Source organism: Mustela nigripes, chromosome 1 (assembly GCF_022355385.1).
Source record: "Mustela nigripes isolate SB6536 chromosome 1, MUSNIG.SB6536, whole genome shotgun sequence".
Taxonomy (NCBI): Eukaryota; Metazoa; Chordata; class Mammalia; order Carnivora; family Mustelidae; genus Mustela; species Mustela nigripes.
The window spans coordinates 161,984,636-162,002,962 of record NC_081557.1 but is presented as its reverse complement, the minus strand read 5'-3'; the positions used below and the strand labels follow the sequence as shown (position 1 = coordinate 162,002,962).

Below are 18,327 nucleotides of genomic sequence, written 5' to 3'. Positions count from 1 at the left end.
GTCGCATTGGATTCACTTCTCCGCCGGTCCTACCTTTCAGAAAGTGGCTGATTTTCTGTTTCCAGAATTGCTGTTCTTCTTCTCTTCGATCTGCCGATGGATTTGCAGGTGTTTGCAATCTTTAGATAAGCTATCTAGCTGATCTCCGGCTAGCTGAAGCAGTCTCAGCTTGCTACTTCTCCGCCATCTTGACTCCTCCGCTGGATGCCCTTCTTTCTTGTGCTGGAACCCGTGTCTCTCGCAGCTTTCGCTCCTTCTCCTCGCCCCTACCCCAACCCTTCCAGGTATTAATTTTTTAACATTGATTTTTGCCTATTTCCCATATGATATTTTTAAGGTTTTTTTGAAGAGAGAGATTCTCAAAAGCAGACTCTGCTGAGTGTGGAGCCCCATGCAAGGCTCGATCTACTGACCTGGAGATCACGACCCAAGAGGAAATCAAGAGTTGGACGTTCAACTGACTGAACCCTCCTGTGCCCCATGATACATTTATTATTCTAGTGAGAATCTTCTGGAAATATTTTCAAGTAAAGTAATCTTGTATCCTTCATAAACTAATTTCTAATGCTTTTAAAACCCAAAGTCACCATTTATTACTATTATATATTTAATGTCAACCATATGTTGATAAATCTCATATAATAGAAGAAATGCTTACCAGATCCCATGAGAGCACAAATCAGGACCATGGAATTATATTTGATTTCAGGAGCACTTCTCTCATCTGCTAGCAGTCTGTGTAAAATCTGTACAAGTTTAGCATTTTCTAGATCTTTCTCAGCAGTGCCTAGAATATGAAACAAAGTATCCGTTATATCCACTGTTTATGAACCTGGTGCAATGTGGCTAAACACTCACTCCTTTTCTAGAACTGACCATATAAAACAAAAGGAACTGATAAATAATGATGACCTAGAGATAGAATATTAAATTCATACCTTGCTAAAATAGAGTTAAATTTCAGCAGATATTATAGTTCAAGCTTAAAATTTAGTATTAAAATATTCCTTTTAATATGAGGAAATTAAAAAATCTTTATTATGGAAAAGGTTAAACATATACAACAGCAGACAATATTATATAATGATATGCTATTTACTATTATCTTAAAAAGTTATGGCCAATCTTGTTTCATCCATCTCTAGTTTCATTCACCTACTCTTACCTGTCCCAAATTATTTTGGAGCAAATCCTAAAAAATGACAGTTTCTTCCTTACGTATTTCAGTATGTATTTTTAAGAGACAAAGACTCTTAATGCAATTCCTATCGAAATCCCAGAGGATTTTCTGTAGAAAATCTGTAAGTTTATACTAACATTTTTATGGAAAGCCACCTGTTCTATTTCCTAGAACAAGTAAATAATCTTGATAAAAAAGAAATAAAATGGGAGGAATTCTACCTGATATTAAGGCTCTCCATATAGTTGTTATCAAGACTGTGATATTGGTAGACAGAGATTTGAACAGAGAACCCCAGAAATAGACCTATACATATATGTTCAAATGATTTTTGACAAAGGTACAAAATCAATTCAGTAGGGGAAAGACAGACTCTTCAACAAACAGCATTGGCAATTAGACCTTCACGGCCCTCCCCACAAAATTGCTGACATAAACCACACACTTTATACAGATATTAACTCAAAGCAGATTACAGACTTAAGTGTAAAATGTAAAACTATAAAACTTCTAAAATATATAAAGAATTTTCAACTCAATAGTTAAAAAAATTAGAAAATGAGCAAACATTATCCATAGGTATTTCACCAAAGAATATATACAGATGGTAAAAAGTCAGGAATATCTTTTCATATGCTTACCATTAGAAAAATAGAAAAGACATAACGAGATATCCCTACACAGCTATCAGTGGCTACAATAAAAAATAGAGTCAATACCAAATATTTGTTGAGAATGTGGAGAAAACTAGAGCCCTCATACAGTGCTGCTGGGAATGTAAAATGGTACAGCCATTCTGGAAAACAGTTTGACAGTTTCTTTAAAAATTAAACATATAGTTACCATACAACCCAGCAACTGCACTCCTAGGCATTTATCCAGAAAAATGAAAATTTATGCTCACATAAAAACCTACACATGAATATTTATAGCATTTATTTATTTTTAAAAGCCCCAAAGTGGAATCAGCCCAGATGTTTTTTGACAGGAATGGTCAAACAAACTCTGGTATGTACAAACCATGGAACACTTCAGCAATTAAAAAAAAAAATTGATACACAAAGCCAATCAGATGACTGTTAAGGAAATTAAGAAAGACAATCCCAAAAGGTCACATACCATATGATTCCATACATATACATATATATATATTCCATATATTCCATATATGGAATCATATGGTATGTGACCTTTGGGATTATATATTTTTATATATATATTTGGGATATATATATATATACACACACACACACCTATGTATATACATATATATACATACATATTTTATATATATATGTATGTATGGAATCATATGGTATGTGACCTTTTGGGATTATATATATATATATATATGGAATCATATGGTATGTGACCTTTTGGGATTATATATTTATATATATATATTTGGGATATATATATAACATTTTAGAAAAGAAGGGCAGATTAGTGGTTTCCGGGGATGAGAATAGGTAAGGGGCAGGAGAAGGAGGGAGGTGACCAGTATGGTTATAAATGGAGGGATCCCTATGGTGCTAAACTACTCAGTATCTTGACTATGGTGGCTGATACACAAACCTACATATCCCAAAAATGAAAACAAGTAAAACTAGGAAATCTGAATAAGACTGGTAAATTTTATATCAATAGCTGAAATATTACTTATAGTTTTGCAAAATGTTACTGGTGGGAGAAACTAGGTAAAGTATAAAAGGGATCTCTATTTTTTAAAATGGCATGTGAATCTACAATTATCAAAAAAAAAAAAAAAAAGTCTTAAAAATGGTGCTTTAATACTACTATCGAGGCACTTGGGTTGGCTCAGTGGGTTAAAGCCTCTATCTTTGGCTCTGGTCATGATTCTGGAGTCCTAGGATTGAGCCCAGCATTGGGCTCTCTGCTCAGCAGGGAGCCTGCTTCCCTGCCTCTCTCTCTCTCTCTCTGCCTACTTGTGATCTCTGTCAAATAAATAAATAAAATCTTTAAAAAAAATACTATTATAATACAAAAAATTTATAATTCCTTAATATCAAATATTCTATAACAAAACAAGACTGGAAAAATATGGTTTTCAAGTTGTGTTGTGTATTAAAAAGATAGTATGGGCTTATTTTTATATCTTAAGCCCAAGGAGCCTAGGGTTTGGAACCATAGCTAACAATAAAAAAAAAAAAAAAAATGTTTCAAATTTTATATAGTTGTATGGTAAGGGGACCAGATTGAGGCAAATGTTTAGCTATCAGGAAGCTGATGAAATCACACCTTGTTTGGAAGATACTGGCACAAAACCAGATTCACCCCAGGCTGGGTCATCAAGCATATTCTGAAACTGCCCCATTACTTTAAACCACTTAAAACCAGCCCGTGAACCCAGTTTGGTACAGAATGTCCTCACAGACTCCCACCCTCTTATCATAGCTCTCCCCATGATGTCTGGACTTCTAGGCTGACTCTACTCAAACCACGTGTGAGGTCATGGCTAATCCGGGCCCCAAAGTGACCTCCAAAGTATTTCTAACTATAGGCCAAAGTCACTGTGAATCAGCATATAATTTCTTAGAGTCTTTCATCTTTAAAATTCAGAAAAATTTTACATCCTACTACCTATGATTTTTAAAAAATTGTTTTAAAATTCAAAACCCTTTAAGACAAAAATGCAACTCTCTCATACCTAAAATCTGAGTAAATGTGAAACTAGAGAAAGATCTACCATGTTTATCTTTTGGCTTCCTGGTACAGAGGTTGGAGGGTCCACTTGCTGCTGTATGAGAATTAAGGACTAAATCATCAGTGGGAATTAAGAAGTCATCAGTTAACAGTGTTTACCTAAATGGCTTTTAATTAGACAGGACAGACCTACTAAGTCTATAGTCCTCCTTTGTGGGGCAGTCTCAGGCCTTAACCACAGGATGTGTGATTGACTGTCCCCAGCTGACTGGATCAGAGGTTGGTTCCTGGGACAAAGGTTACTATCCGTAAGAGCTAATGCCTATGAACTCCCTTCTCAAGAAGAATTCTGACCAACAGGGATACTATAGGCTAGAAAGATACCAAATGAATTCTTAAACTCTGCTTCTGAGGAGTTTTGAATATAAAACACAGATGAATGACACAGATGGTGAGAATTTAGAATGAGGGCAATGCTATAGAGCAACATGGTGACAGAAGGAGATAAGCAAGAGAGAGATTCAGTAGTAGAGATGGAAGAGGTGGTCTGGGTCACTGGAAGGGTAGCATACTCTAAATCTGCTGTTGTATTCTAAATACAGTTTCATTTCTCCCTGACAATATTTTCTTTGTTTATTAAGTGGCTATAACTTGAAATAACATTTAAGACTCAAACTCTAAAACGAGTCAAGCACTGACCTAAAAATGTTACCAAAAGCAAAGGCTGAGGTGGCAATGTATAGAATGTGATCTCCTATATACTTAGCTATAGGTGCAGACACATGCTGGTAAAATGCTTCTAGTTAAGGTTTTGTCGACTTCTGTTCCACTCCTGTGCTTCATTTCATCCAAGATAAAAATAGGAGAAAATAAGTTTGACACTGGGGTACTTACCCAACTCTAAAGCTGCTATTAGTGCCAAAGCAACAAGGGCTTCATTCTGCATTATTACATGTTCACTAGTTGCCATGGTAACTAGATGCTTGATGCCACCACTCTGTACAATGGTTTTAATTACATCCTGCAATAAATATCACAGTTATAAACTTTAATTTTAAACATAAAGAAACTGCATTATAGTCAGTCAATTCATTGTTAAATTGAATGGTTTTCTGACAGTGTCCTGTATGAATCATTACATTTAACCATAATTTTTTTCATCACAGAAGAAAAGGAAAAAGCTTTTAGCTTTAAATAAATTCATCAAAAGATGACAACTTAAATTACCTAAGTGAAAAAGACCACTGCAGTTCATAGCAAGGAATAGAGAGTCCCAGAAGCAACCAGTCAAAAAAATAAGTGTGACTGCCTCAAATGTCGACTTACCACAGGATCAAAAAAAAGAGAGTAAGATTTAGAATAACAACAACAATAACAAAGTTCTTCTTTTCAAATTATTATTACAGCACCAGGCAGTTGTTTTCCAGATGATCAAGGTAAAGTTTCATTTATGTTTTTTAGCTTGTACCCCTTTGTTGGATCTGACAAAACTGGATTACATGTCAAGGGACTTGAGAGGAACTTCAGATTGTCCTTCTCATTTCTCATGGCATCTATAGCTGTCTTCTTCAATGGCGGAGTAGACCATGGGTTCCAGATTGAAAAACACCAGTGCCAACATTGACTAAGCCAATTACTGAACCTCTCTGCATTTCGTGACTTTATCTATAATACTGGAATAGTGCTATCATTGGTTTTTGTGATAATTACAAAGTTATTACATGAAAAACCAATGTAAGAATATATGGCAAGGCAAAAGTTAGATTTTTAAAAAATGGCACATTTATTTCTAGTATTCATTTTTGTTTTTATCTCAGTTTTGTTTCCTAAAAACTCTTGGATTAAATGTGATTTAGTAGAAAGTCTCAATTACAGAATTTTTAGAGTAATTTTCTTTGTTCTCACTACTTTTAGTAATTTAAGTGGATATTAAGTAGCCTGCATTAGCTTCAACAGTATAAAACTAACTAATTAGAAATATTTTTCAAATTAATTTGCTAAAATGTTTGAAGAGGGGTTTCCGTTATGCTTCTACCTTATATAAATTCTCAAGAAAACAAATTATAGACAGGATCTTTGCTTTGAGCCCAAACGCATTTAGAGATCAAATATTCTAAATCATCTAAACTCAGTCCTATTACTGAGTTTTTATGGTGGCTATATTCTGGCATTTAAGTAGCCTTTTACCATTACCTCTTTTATTAAGTGAGAGACTGTCTTTTAAAGCCCTTTCTAACAAAAAGAAAGCCTCCCAATGTACTTGGTGGCCACTTTATTTGAAACTTAAAATTTGTAAAGAATTTTATAAAAATCACAAAGGAGCTTCTTGAGTAAAGAAGACAAGAGGGAGGTTCATAGATACATATGCAGTCACTTAATGAAGGTTCTTGGACTGGCATTTCATCCTTTATTTTGTGGCTCACCCCAGAGAGTCCACTGTAGTAGAAGGAGAGGCAGATAATAAATGAAGAAGGAAACTGTGTATCAGAGTGAGTAGCTCCCTTTAAGTTCAAGCATAGCTCATTTACCATCTCATTTTATTTGTTTTATTTTTATTTTTATTTTAGAGAGAGAGAGTGCACAAGCAGAGGGAGAAGTACAGAGAGAATCTTAAGCAGGCTCCATGCAGAGTGTAGATCTCACAACTCTGAGATCACGGCCTGAGCCAAAATCAAGAGTCACATGCTTAACTGAGTTATCCAGGAGCCCCTCCATCTCACTTTTTTGAACAGAAAACAGAGTATTGCTTTTTAAAGTGCCTGCTCGCTCTCTCCTCCTACTTCAGTAAATGTTTATTGAATAGCTCCTCTAGGAAGTTGCTCTGCCTGACAAAATGGAAGGTAAAAGACAAATGAAGCCTTGTTCTTGTGCTGTATGACAAACGAGATTAATACTGACAGCTACCCTCTATGGAGCAACAAGTACACACTAGACATTATACTGGGTAGTTTACAGACCTTAGATATTCTTATCCTCCCAGAAAATCCCCTCATTTAGTTATTAACAGATGAAAAAACTGAAGCTCAGATTAAGTTATGAAATCTGTCCAAAGTTGGTGACGAAGTGGTAAAAAAGTCAAGACTCAAATCTAGGCGGTTTGCTTATCACTTTCTGGTTCCTAATCACTGTGGTCTACGCAAAAGTATATGTACTAAATTCATCACTAGTATCATACATAGCTAGTCACAATGTGCTCTGCAGAGGCTCTATGAATGTATTTTAAAGTTATATTTTAAACTTCAAGAAATTAGGGGGAAAAAAGGATATTAGCACCACTCCACAGAGCAAAGTTCATCTAGAGAATTATAAATAATTTTAACCAATACACATCTAAAATTAACCTAGAGAGTTTAACTTTTCTGAAACCATTTCATTTATTAGACTGGAGAAATATACAGGAAGACATTTTTCTGGGTAATCCTTCTAAGCCCTAAGTGCATCTGCAAAATCTCCAAGAATTTTGGACATACTTTATAATGCTTTACAAAGGTTTAAATGATATATTTTTTTGCAATCCTATTTCGTAAGGAGTATTCTTATAGAAAGTTAAATTTTGGTACATACACAACTAAGGCAAATTATGTATGTAAGAGTTTCACATATTTAGCTGTTATGGCCAATTTGCCCTTAATAATTGAGATAATCCAGCTACAAACTTTGCTGAAAACTGTACAATATTGATTACAATGTAATGTTCTGAAGTAGGCTTAAATTCAAGATAATCAGTTGATAACATAGCCACTGAATCACCTAACAAAAACCTTCTCGACTTTGTATCATCAAAGACTACTTCCCAGCACAGGAAATCAGATGTTAGATGTATGAGCGAATGCCGAAATAAATTGTTTCATTAAGTTTTTAGCTTGATAACTGAAGAATGTTTTACCCTTAAAGGAGGAAGGAGAGAGTGCCTTGACAGGAAGCAATTTTTATATTTCTACTGTAGAAGCAAACCATACTTTTCTGTTTTTGTTGTCTACAATCAGAAGGTCCAGCTAGTTGCTCAAGAGTCCTAGCCTAGGGCACTCTTTCGAGGGAAGATGTGAATTTACCTCTTGGCACAAGCACAAGAATACACTGTATATGGCTGGGATGACTAAGTGAGTGTGAAACCTTGTGAGTCAGTGCAAATTTTTAGAGGGCTGGACTCTAAGTCAGAATTCAGTGTGACTTTAAAAGGAGTAGGATCTTCAAAGTTTAAAAATAACACAAGGAGAGAACTGTAATTCCCAACAGTTGGTTAAGGATCTACAAGAATGTGACTCACTTGTGCCTAGTGTTTAAAAGCTTCTTCCAGAGCAGGATTCTCTGAAGTATGTCCAGTGGAATGTATTTGATAGATGCAACTTGCAGAAACCCATTGTCTGATAGTTTGGGGATCAGTAGAGTAAACAGAGTTAAGGTTTTTTTTAGAGTAGTACTAATGTGTGCTGTGAGTTCCAAAGGCAAGGAAAGGGAATGAACTACTTCCTAACTAATCTGATCATGCAACCTTCTCTCTTTGTGCAGTGTTTTTTTAGGGTTATTATTCAATGGAATATATTCTGAGCACTGCTTTGATTCTCAAAAGGTATCACTGATTCTACTTTAATGTTTGTGAAATTTAAAAATAAGAGTTCTGATCTGGAGCTCACACAAGGAACACGCCTTATGTTCTGATCATTAAAGTATGCAAACCAAGGCTCCTAATGCTGCTTAGGAGTGGTATACACTTAACTGTAGGGAACATATGCAACAAAAAAACAAAAAGCCTGGCCTGCAGGACTGAACTGTGAATATACAGTTACAATGTGACCATGAAGTTAAAATTATCATTGAACTGTATCATTTCAAATTGCTTTTTTGTTACACACACACACACACACCCCTAGAAAAGTGCAATGCCCCGTTTCCCTGGTCTTTTCAAAACACCTACATGATGAGGATGCTTAATGGGTACTTGAAAGCTTTTATTTCCTGGTGGGGGGAATGGGGGTATAGATGAGGGACAGGGAAATCTGTGATAAATATTAACAGAAAAGCCTCAAAACCCTCAAATCTCAATTAATATAGCAAATGAACAGTTTTAGCTCCAAAATTTGGTTAAGAAGTTGTGATGCATTTTCCCAAGGGCATAAGTGAAATGCCCGAAGTTTCACTTTAGAAAACAGGTTACAGAAAAATAAAAGGCATATAATATAGATAATAAATCAGCTGCTAACCTGCTGGCCTGGGTTCCCAACACTGTAATCTTTATAATAGTTTATTTGCTCATTCATGTATTCATTCACTCAACAAACAGGTTAGCAACCATGTCAGACACATCCTAGGCTGGACACCGCTCTGAGAATGGATTTCCTCCAGCTTTGTGAGTATAGAGCATCACATACTATCTTGATATCATTTAATTTCTTAATATCATTAGCTAGCTTGGTCAGTGCCTGGTCCACAGAAGATGTCTGACACTGAGTATAGTGGTAACACCAGCAACATTTACAACGACTCCACTTACTGAGTGCTTTCTAAGTCCCAGGTACCAGTTGAGCACTTTGAGTATGTGATCTCATTGAATCATTCTCACAAAACTTTCAGGTAGATATTAGTCCAGGTTTAATATACTGAGATACTGGGATGTGAAAGACCTGACCAAGTAAATGGTGGAGATAAAATCTGAACTCAACTGTTTCATTCTAAAGCCTTATGGAATTAACTATTATGGAATAGAACTAAATAAAAGCTCAATCTTCAACTTTATCAGGGTTGTGGATCACAGGCATCCCTCATTTTACTGTTTCACTTCACTGTGTTTCACAGATCTTGCGTTTTATACAAATTGAAGGTCTGTGCAACCCTGTGTCAAGTAAGTCATTTTCCCAGAAACATTTGCTCACTTTATGTCTGTATCACATGTTGGTAATTCTCACAAAGTTTCAAACTTTTCTCCACTACTCTGTTTGTTATGGTGATCTGTGATCAGTGATGATGACTCTGAAAGCTCACTGAAAATGGTTAGCATTTTTTAGCAATCAAGTATTTTTAAATTAAGGTATCAAATTATTATATTAAACATAATGCTACTGCACACTTAACAGACTACAATATAATGTAAACACAACTTTTATATGCATTAGGAAACCAAAAAATTCATTTGACTCACTTTTTTGCAATTTTCGCTTTATCACAGTGGTCTGGAACAGAAACTATGATACCTCTGAGGTCTATCTGTAATATATTTATATATAAATATGTAAAATGCAAGCTTATGATATAGGATCTATGATATGGAATTTCCTAAAAGGCCACTTATATGTTTTTTAATGGACAGTTTTCTCTGGAACTTACTTTTGATTTACTGTGTCGTATGAGGGCAGACAGCAGTCTGTTGGACTCCCCCATCACACCAGCATGATCTTTGGCTTCACACCATTCTACCAAACGCTCCACTAATTTAACATTCTTTCCCAGTTGTTCAGCAGCTTCTGCTATAGGGAAGAAGTCAAACCACAAAGGAAACAATCACTGATAGGCAACCAACTGAAATAACTGGTGAAGATGTAAGACTGTGAAAGAAATTTATACATATATATATACACACACACACACATATATATGTAATTGTACAACACAATGATCTTATTAAGCAAGAACTGCAAATACTCCATATCTGATGGACTATTTAGCGTTTTCTACAAAGTTGTGGACTTTTATACAAAACACAAAAATACAAAACAATGTTATACTCTAATGATTCAGCCTGGTAGTATGTTAGTAGTCTGGCAAACTATAACAAAGGGTATTAGAAGGACTCTGAGAAATCAATTTAGAGAAAGGTTTAGAATTTAGAAATAAGTAAATAAACACAATTCATTCCAAGGAGTAGTTTTTGTCATTTTCCCCCCTGTAAACAGAAAATGATCTCCCTATTTGCAAAATAAATTTTTAAAAATTTTGACTGTCAGTGTACTGAAATGTGATTTTCAAGACAAGGTAAAAATGGGTACAAAATGGGGTGCCTCAGTGGCTAAGTCGGTTAAGCATCTGCCTTTGGTCCTGGGATAGAGCCCCACGTTAAGCTCCCTGCTCAGCAGGCAGCCTGCTTCTCCCTACCCCTCTGTTGCTCCCCCTGCTTGTACTCTCTCATTCTCTGTCAAATAAATAAGTATAATCTTTTTTAAAAAAAAGGGGGGGGTATGAAATGCTGAAACATAAAAACCCCTCAGAACTGCTAATACATCAATGTAAAATCAAGATTATATGTACACTAGAGATGCAATACAATTTCCATTTAAAGTCAATTATAACAAGCATGGAAATTAATGAATGGAGCTCTAAAACCAATCTCTCTTTGCCTTTTACTTGCCATTTATCTTTATGGTTATATAATTCTGAAAGCTAAAAACAAGTCCTTTTCAACTAAGGCACACTATCATACCAAAAATGTACCTTGCAAAAACATTTCTTTTACCTTGTGCATCTATTAACATTCTTAATGTTCCCAGAAGTTTGAATTGAACTGGAGGCATTTCAGACTTAAGGAATTTCAAAACTGCCTCTGTGACTCCAGCTGATAACATCTTAGCTTTATTTACAACTAGAGAAAGAGAGAAAAAGAGAGACTATGGTTAGAAAGGTGCTAACATTCTTGACTGTAGTCATTCAATTCAATACATATTTATTGTCTTACTATTTTTAAGGCCCCATATTACATTTTTCTATTTAAAAGCAGTCTTTTTACTTTAAGAATAGGACCGGGGGGTGGGACCAAATTATTCTATTTGTCTATAGGAGCACAACATATGAAATAGTATGTACTGGCTTTTAAAACCTACCCTCAAAACACTTAAAAATTTATAAAGGAAATCTGAGACCGTGGTCTTATTTACAAAACAGCGTAATTCCTCAACTTTAATAAATGTTTCTTTTTACCTCTGTCCTTGACCCAACTGTGTTAATATAGATGTTCTAGACAATATTAATAAATAAATTGATATGAAACAAGTTGATTTCTTATGGATTGTATCTTCATATAGTCATACTATTTTACCTAATCAGAAATTTATTTTTAGGAAGCAGAATAATAGCTTTAATTATCTCCTGTATTATTTCCCATGATAATGGGATCTCATCACTCAGAGTCTTTAATCCAAAGACACATTAAGGCTATTTTTAAGAATTATGTCTGCTTATAGACAGGTCACGATAGGTACACAAATCACATAAAATAAATACCTCCTTAAACAATAGGATCTTACCTCATACACAGTTGCCTACCATTCTTAAGACCTACCTGGAATGGCAAGATTCCTGAGGGCACTTAATGCTGCATGCTGTACAGTTACATTTCCATCTTCTACATGTCTGTCCAGTAAATCCATAAGTTTTTCTACAATTCCATTGTCTACCATGTGGATACAGTTTCCATCTGAATGAAACAAAAAGATTTATTTCTTCTTTATAATTAATTTAATTAAATATTTTATAGTAGTGATGCCTATCCATTATCTACAATAGGGAAAATGGAGCTACAAGAAAATAAAATGAATTCCAATTGCTTCTCCTATCAAATTCATAGAGTTTTTTTCTTTTCTGAGTAAGAAGTCATGACAAGAAAAATCTCTAGCATACAGCCTGATAATATATTAGAAGATGAGTAAGTAGAAATCATATGCTTAAAATGTCTACCAGTAGTTTTCACTTATAGTCAACTGGACATGAGTTCTGCCAATGTTACTGTACAACAATATACAGAATGCAGTCACAGCTGATGTTTAAATTATTTTTCAATGTCCAAATTTTTGAAACATGTACAAAGCAGAGAGAATATTATAATGAACCACTGTTTATTCCACGTTTAGCTGCAAGTTACCCATATTTTACTATTATTAATTATTAATTACATCATAAGGACTGAATGATCATCCTCAAAAATAAAATGGAATATGACATTCATTATACAGTTACACAGCTAAAAGTGGAATAAAATCAAACTAAAAATAAAAAGTAAGCCCATATTTCCTAGTCACAGTCTAAGAATGAGTTTCTAGACTAAAGAGCAGGAGTTCCAGACTTTAGAAATGAAAATGAAGATCTAGTTCCTTGGAGATATTATTAAACCAGATTCTACCCTAAACCAGAGGATTACTGACACTTAAGTTTTAGAGGCACAAAAGTATAAATTAAGGCACAATAACCCTACAAAGAATACTCAGATTATTAAATCAACCACCAGGCAAGAGAGCATATCCTCTCAGATAAGATGCATATTAGAATGAAACCCAAATTTAATGATCTTTGAAGTGCAGAGAACCCAAAGAAGGATTTCATGATCACTGTTCATGACCTTGAAACTACCAGAACTTAGTTAAATTGCACAAAAAATATAATTTGTTAGAAAAATCGCTAAGTAGGGGAGGCCTAGCTGGTTCAGTCAGTAGAGCATGAGAATCTTGATCTCGGGGTAGGGAGTTCAAGCCCCATGCTGGGAAGCAAAGGTTACTTGAAAAAAGAAAAGAAAAGAAAAGAAAATAATTTCATCTATCTAAAAATTAAGGTAGTGGTACACCACATATACTTCTGAACTGTTCCAGTTTTACTACATGTAATGGCAAAGAAAAATTTAAAAAAAATATATATATAGAACATCCAGTTTATAAAGGACAAAATAACATGCTTACCATTTCTGGCAAAATTTGCAATTGCCAATGCTCCAGCAAGCTGTAGCTGGTGGTTATTTGATGGAATCCAGGACAATACCCTTTGAAACACATTACCTTTTCCTCCTTCAAATAATTTCTGCATGGATTCATCTAGAGGTAAAAGAAACAAACAGATAAGAGGAAAAGAATTAAGAATAACAAATCCATATTCCTATATGACCATCCTACTGGATAACTATATACTTCACAAATGATAATTCACAGAAGGAAAAGTAATGCTCTTTTTTTAATAAGCTTTTAGTAGAGATTGGAAAAAGAGCTGAGGATTTTTCTAGTTTAAGTTCCAAATAAACTCCTAACTTTCAGCCTTTTTGGTGCAACAGCTCTCCTATGACAGCTCTCTAAGATAACGAAGATAACAAAGACTCCTTTTTCCCAGGTTCATTATCTCTAGTTCTCTCCATGATGCATTTAAGGTTCATCAACAGGATTGTATGAGGCAGGAAAATGAGAAAATGCCTAAGATATATAGTGTTCATGAAAGAGACAATACATTTTTATAAATATGACAATCATGTTCTTCGACTGTCTTAAATTATAACTCACCTCCAAGAAGTAGTAAAACCATTAGATCTGAAGCAGTTTTGAGCTCAGCAATATCATCCTCTTTGTCACTGTCCACTTTCTGCTGAACAATCTCTAGTAGACATTCTACCAGGCCTGCTTCAACCAGCTGTAACTTAATAGCATCTAAAGAATATGTGAGCAAAATAACCAAAATTTGAGATGAAATAAAAGTTGTTATAAGCAATACATTATAAAGAATTATAATAAAGAAAATGCATGATTTAGATAATACACTTTCAAAGATTTAAGTTTCAAAACAAAGTACACCTTATATACTTCTATTTCATTTTTTTTTACAATGTCTGGCAGCACCTAAACAACTGATTCTCAGCTTTGAAGCAAAGTAATAGCACTCCACTGTTAAATAGATATCTATTTTAGATATCATGCATCTATTCTAGATATCATGCTCATGTTTAAAATACTATACAACACCCACACCATTTAAAATAAAACACATACACCTATTATACAGAATTAAAGTATTATCCACTAATGGCATTTGAATAGAAAGTTACTGAAAGGTAAAGAGCTATTAGTAAATTTCAAACTATACCTAAGTATATTTGGATTCATATTTGTATAAATGTGATTTTTTCCAAGGCAGTTAATAAATCTACAAATTTCTGAATTTCAAAACCCATGTTTTTTAAAAGGGCTTCAGATTTTCATTAATTTAAAGTTTTCCCGAGTAATGGATACATGGTGGTTCATTATACTATATTTTCTTTACATCAGCATGGGTTTTAAATTTTCCATATTAAAAGATGAAAGAAAAAAATAACTTTTGAACTTTCTGATGGATAACCAGCAATGTGAAGGTATTTAACAGCAAAATTTACATCCCAATTATATTGTTAGAAATTCTCTTCAGAGCAAGCCCTACTCATATCAGATCGTTTGCACCCCTCATAACTTACATATTTTTTATTACAGAGCTTATTTCAGCGCAGATTTTATATTCTATCCATATCTGTCTCCCCCATTACAGTATGTACTACACCTCTTTCAGTTTGTATTTTAACCTAAACTCGCTTACCTAAATGCTTTGGGTCTTTTATATAGCACTTAAGATAAATGTAGACAATTACTGAAAGACCTTAGAAACATTTGCTCTATAGAATAATTAAAGTCTTGTTTTTCAGTTGGATTTTATTTTAGTCATTGGTTTCCCTAAGCTGTATATGTACACATCTATAGCAATGGCAGCTTTAGGTTGTTATTTGGGAGAATCAAAGACCTTTTTATAAATGACGTTTTCTTTTAGTCAATATTAAGATATAAAAATTTAGGTTCCCCCCACTCCCAACACTAGGACCACTGAGAATCTTTAGAATATTATCTAAGAATACACAGAATATTCAACCCGGATTTTTTTTTTTTTAAGGTACACTTGCACTGTGCCATGCTGAAAGTAGGGCGTTTCCTTGGTTACAGAATGCTAGGGCTAGAAATGTGTGGTGACTAGAATTGAAAGTAATGAGAAAAAGCCTTAAAATTCTAAAAACCCTGAATTATACAAATCCCAATTTTAATTCTTTGCATACAAGGAAAACTAAAGATGAACCAAAGATGAATACTAAGGATAGTCCAGAAATAAGCTTTCAAAGGTATCATTCAATTCACTGCACAATTATAAAACAGAAGTGAAGGTGGTAAAGGAGGAAACAGATATAAGAAAAACCCTGTTATTTTGACATATTGCAAGAAAGGTTACAGGTAATTCTCTGGTATAAAACTGACTGAAGGTCACAATAAAAATTTCATTTGGCCAAACCACCAAATGAGATGAGAAACAAGTTTTATTCTTTGTTCTTTAATAAGATCTAAAGCATTTAGAAAATTTAAAATGTGTCAAGATTAAAGTTTACAGCTCTCTCACAGTTTGACTGTAATCACGTATATATGTGGGAGGCTTTAAGTAGCCTTACTAAGGAGGATCAGCAAAGCAGTCTGCCAAAGCAGATAGCTCAGCACACATTTATCAACACAATTCTGCCCAAGGACATCTATTTTTATAGCCACCATTTGCATATATAGGTAAGTATACATACAGGTGTATCATATATATAAATACATAAACACCTATGTACTTACATATACTTTAAAATCTTTTCTAAATGGTGAAAAAAAATGCCACAAAAGGAATAAAGTACATAATATACGTATTAGTTTAATCAATTACTATGAAGCAAATAACCATGTAACTTCCACCAAGATCAAGAAATTCATTGCCAGCATCCCTGGGAGCCCCTCTGTTCATTCCCATTTCCCATCATGTATTACTTACTCTCTCCACTCCTCTCAAATCACTACCTTGATTTTTATGGTAAACACACTCATAATTTTCCTTACTATTTCACTAAATAAATAAGCATTCCTGAAAACTACAGTTTAATTTTACCTTTTTTGAATTATTATATAAATGGAACCTTACAATACATATTTTTAGTGTTGGCTTTTCTTTTTTTTTTTTTAAGATTTTATTTATTTATTTGAAAGACATAGAGAACACAAGTAGGTAGAGCAGTAGGCAGAAGGAGAGGGAGAAGCAGGCTCTCCACTGAGCAGGGATCCCAATGCAGGGCTCAATCCCAGGACCCTGGGATCATGATCAGAGCTGAAGGCCCCTGCTCAACTGACTGAGCCACCCAGGTGTCCTGTAGTGTAGTGTTGGCTTTTTTCTATCAATTTTTTTTTTAAAGATTTTTTTATTTTTATTTATTTGACAGAGAGAGATCACAAGTAGGCAGAGAGGCAGGCAGAGAGAGAGAGAGGAGGAAGCAGGCTCCCTGCTGAGCAGAGAGCCCAATGCGGGACTCGATCTCAGGACCCTGAGATCATGACCTGAGCCGAAGGCAGCGGCCCAACCCACTGAGCCACCCAGGCACCCTCTATCAATGTTTTTAAGATTCATCTAACTACTGTTAAAGTTGTCTTCATTTCTTTTCCTAAGTATAATTTTTTCCACTATATGAGTCTACCATTCATTATTCTGTTGTTAATGGACAGGAGTTGTTTCTAATTTTTCCTTTGTTATAGATAAAGCTAAGAACATTTCTGTAGTGGTTCCTGGTAGACATGTACATGTTTCTGGCTATATTCTAAGAGCAAAATTGCTCAATCACACAGAATACAATCTTGAACTTGTTTTCCAAATTGTACCAATTTACACACCCACCAGCACTTACTGAGTTCCCACCACTCCACACCCTCATCAACATTATTAGACTTTCCAATGGGTATGTAGTGTTCCATTCTGCATCCCCATTACTAATGAGTTAAGCATATTTTCATGTGTTTATTAGCCATTTGGACTTTATCTTTTGTCAAGTGCCTATTTAAATCTTTTATGTTTTCCCTCTGGCTTTCTACCTTTTTCTTAATGATCTGTGGGAGTTTTTATAAGTTGTACACATTGTATTGATTATGTGTGTTGTAGATATCTTCTCACACACTGTGGTGCTTTTCACTCTTAATGGTGCTTTTGGTGTCTTTGATTTTCACTAGAAGTTTTAGCCAAATTTATCTATCTTTTCCTTTATAGCCAGAGATTTCTGTGGCCTAAGAAAATTCTTTATAACTCCAAGGCCATAACAATATTCTTCTATCTTACATTTTAAAGGTATGTTTTCTGGTTTTTACTTTCCCATTCAGGTAATTATCTACCTAAACTTTTTAAATACAGTATGAAATATGGGTGTACATAGTGTCTTCATTTGTATTTTTTCCCCATATTCCCAGCACTGTTCATTGAAAAGACTGTTCTTTCTGTACTGTTTTGCACTGACAACTTGTTCTTTTCTCCTAATAAAATAAGTACTTATTAATGCATCCATCTGTTTTTAGGTATCCTGGTCTTCTCATCCATCGTTGTACCAATACCACATTGTCTTTTAATTACTACAGTTTCATCAGAATAAAGTTTTCTTTTCTTGACAAATCTTATTAGTGATTTACCAGTTTTTATTTAGTCTCTCAGACTCAACCTTGGTGATTATATGCTTATGTTGCATTATATATTTTCCATTTTATTAATCTCAGCTCTTTAGATTTTCTTGCCTCTAAGTATGGCTTTATCACCTATATCACATAAGATTTAAGATACAGTACTGTTTTCATTATTAGAAAATTTTCTAATTTCCAATGTGCCTTGGTGGCTTATTTGGTTGAGCATGTGACTCTTGGTTTCAGCGCAGGTCATGATTTTTGGGTCGTGAG

General features: G+C 34.4%; 1 protein-coding gene across 4 annotated transcripts in view; it reads right to left on the bottom strand.

Moving 5' to 3' along the window:
* RAP1GDS1 (Rap1 GTPase-GDP dissociation stimulator 1) overlaps window positions 1-18,327 on the bottom strand; it is a 160,255-nt gene that overhangs the window by 16,509 nt on the left and 125,419 nt on the right. For 3 of the 4 annotated variants that reach the window (XM_059376242.1, XM_059376252.1, XM_059376245.1), the window contains 7 exons: window positions 14,086-14,229; window positions 13,498-13,629; window positions 12,111-12,245; window positions 11,289-11,414; window positions 10,166-10,305; window positions 4,739-4,865; window positions 659-787 (listed from right to left, as the gene is read on the bottom strand). In XM_059376242.1, coding sequence (XP_059232225.1) covers window positions 659-787; window positions 4,739-4,865; window positions 10,166-10,305; window positions 11,289-11,414; window positions 12,111-12,245; window positions 13,498-13,629; window positions 14,086-14,229 — 933 coding nt within the window. The remainder of the gene's footprint in view (window positions 1-658; window positions 788-4,738; window positions 4,866-10,165; window positions 10,306-11,288; window positions 11,415-12,110; window positions 12,246-13,497; window positions 13,630-14,085; window positions 14,230-18,327) is intronic. The other variant, XM_059376243.1, reaches the window with a different exon arrangement.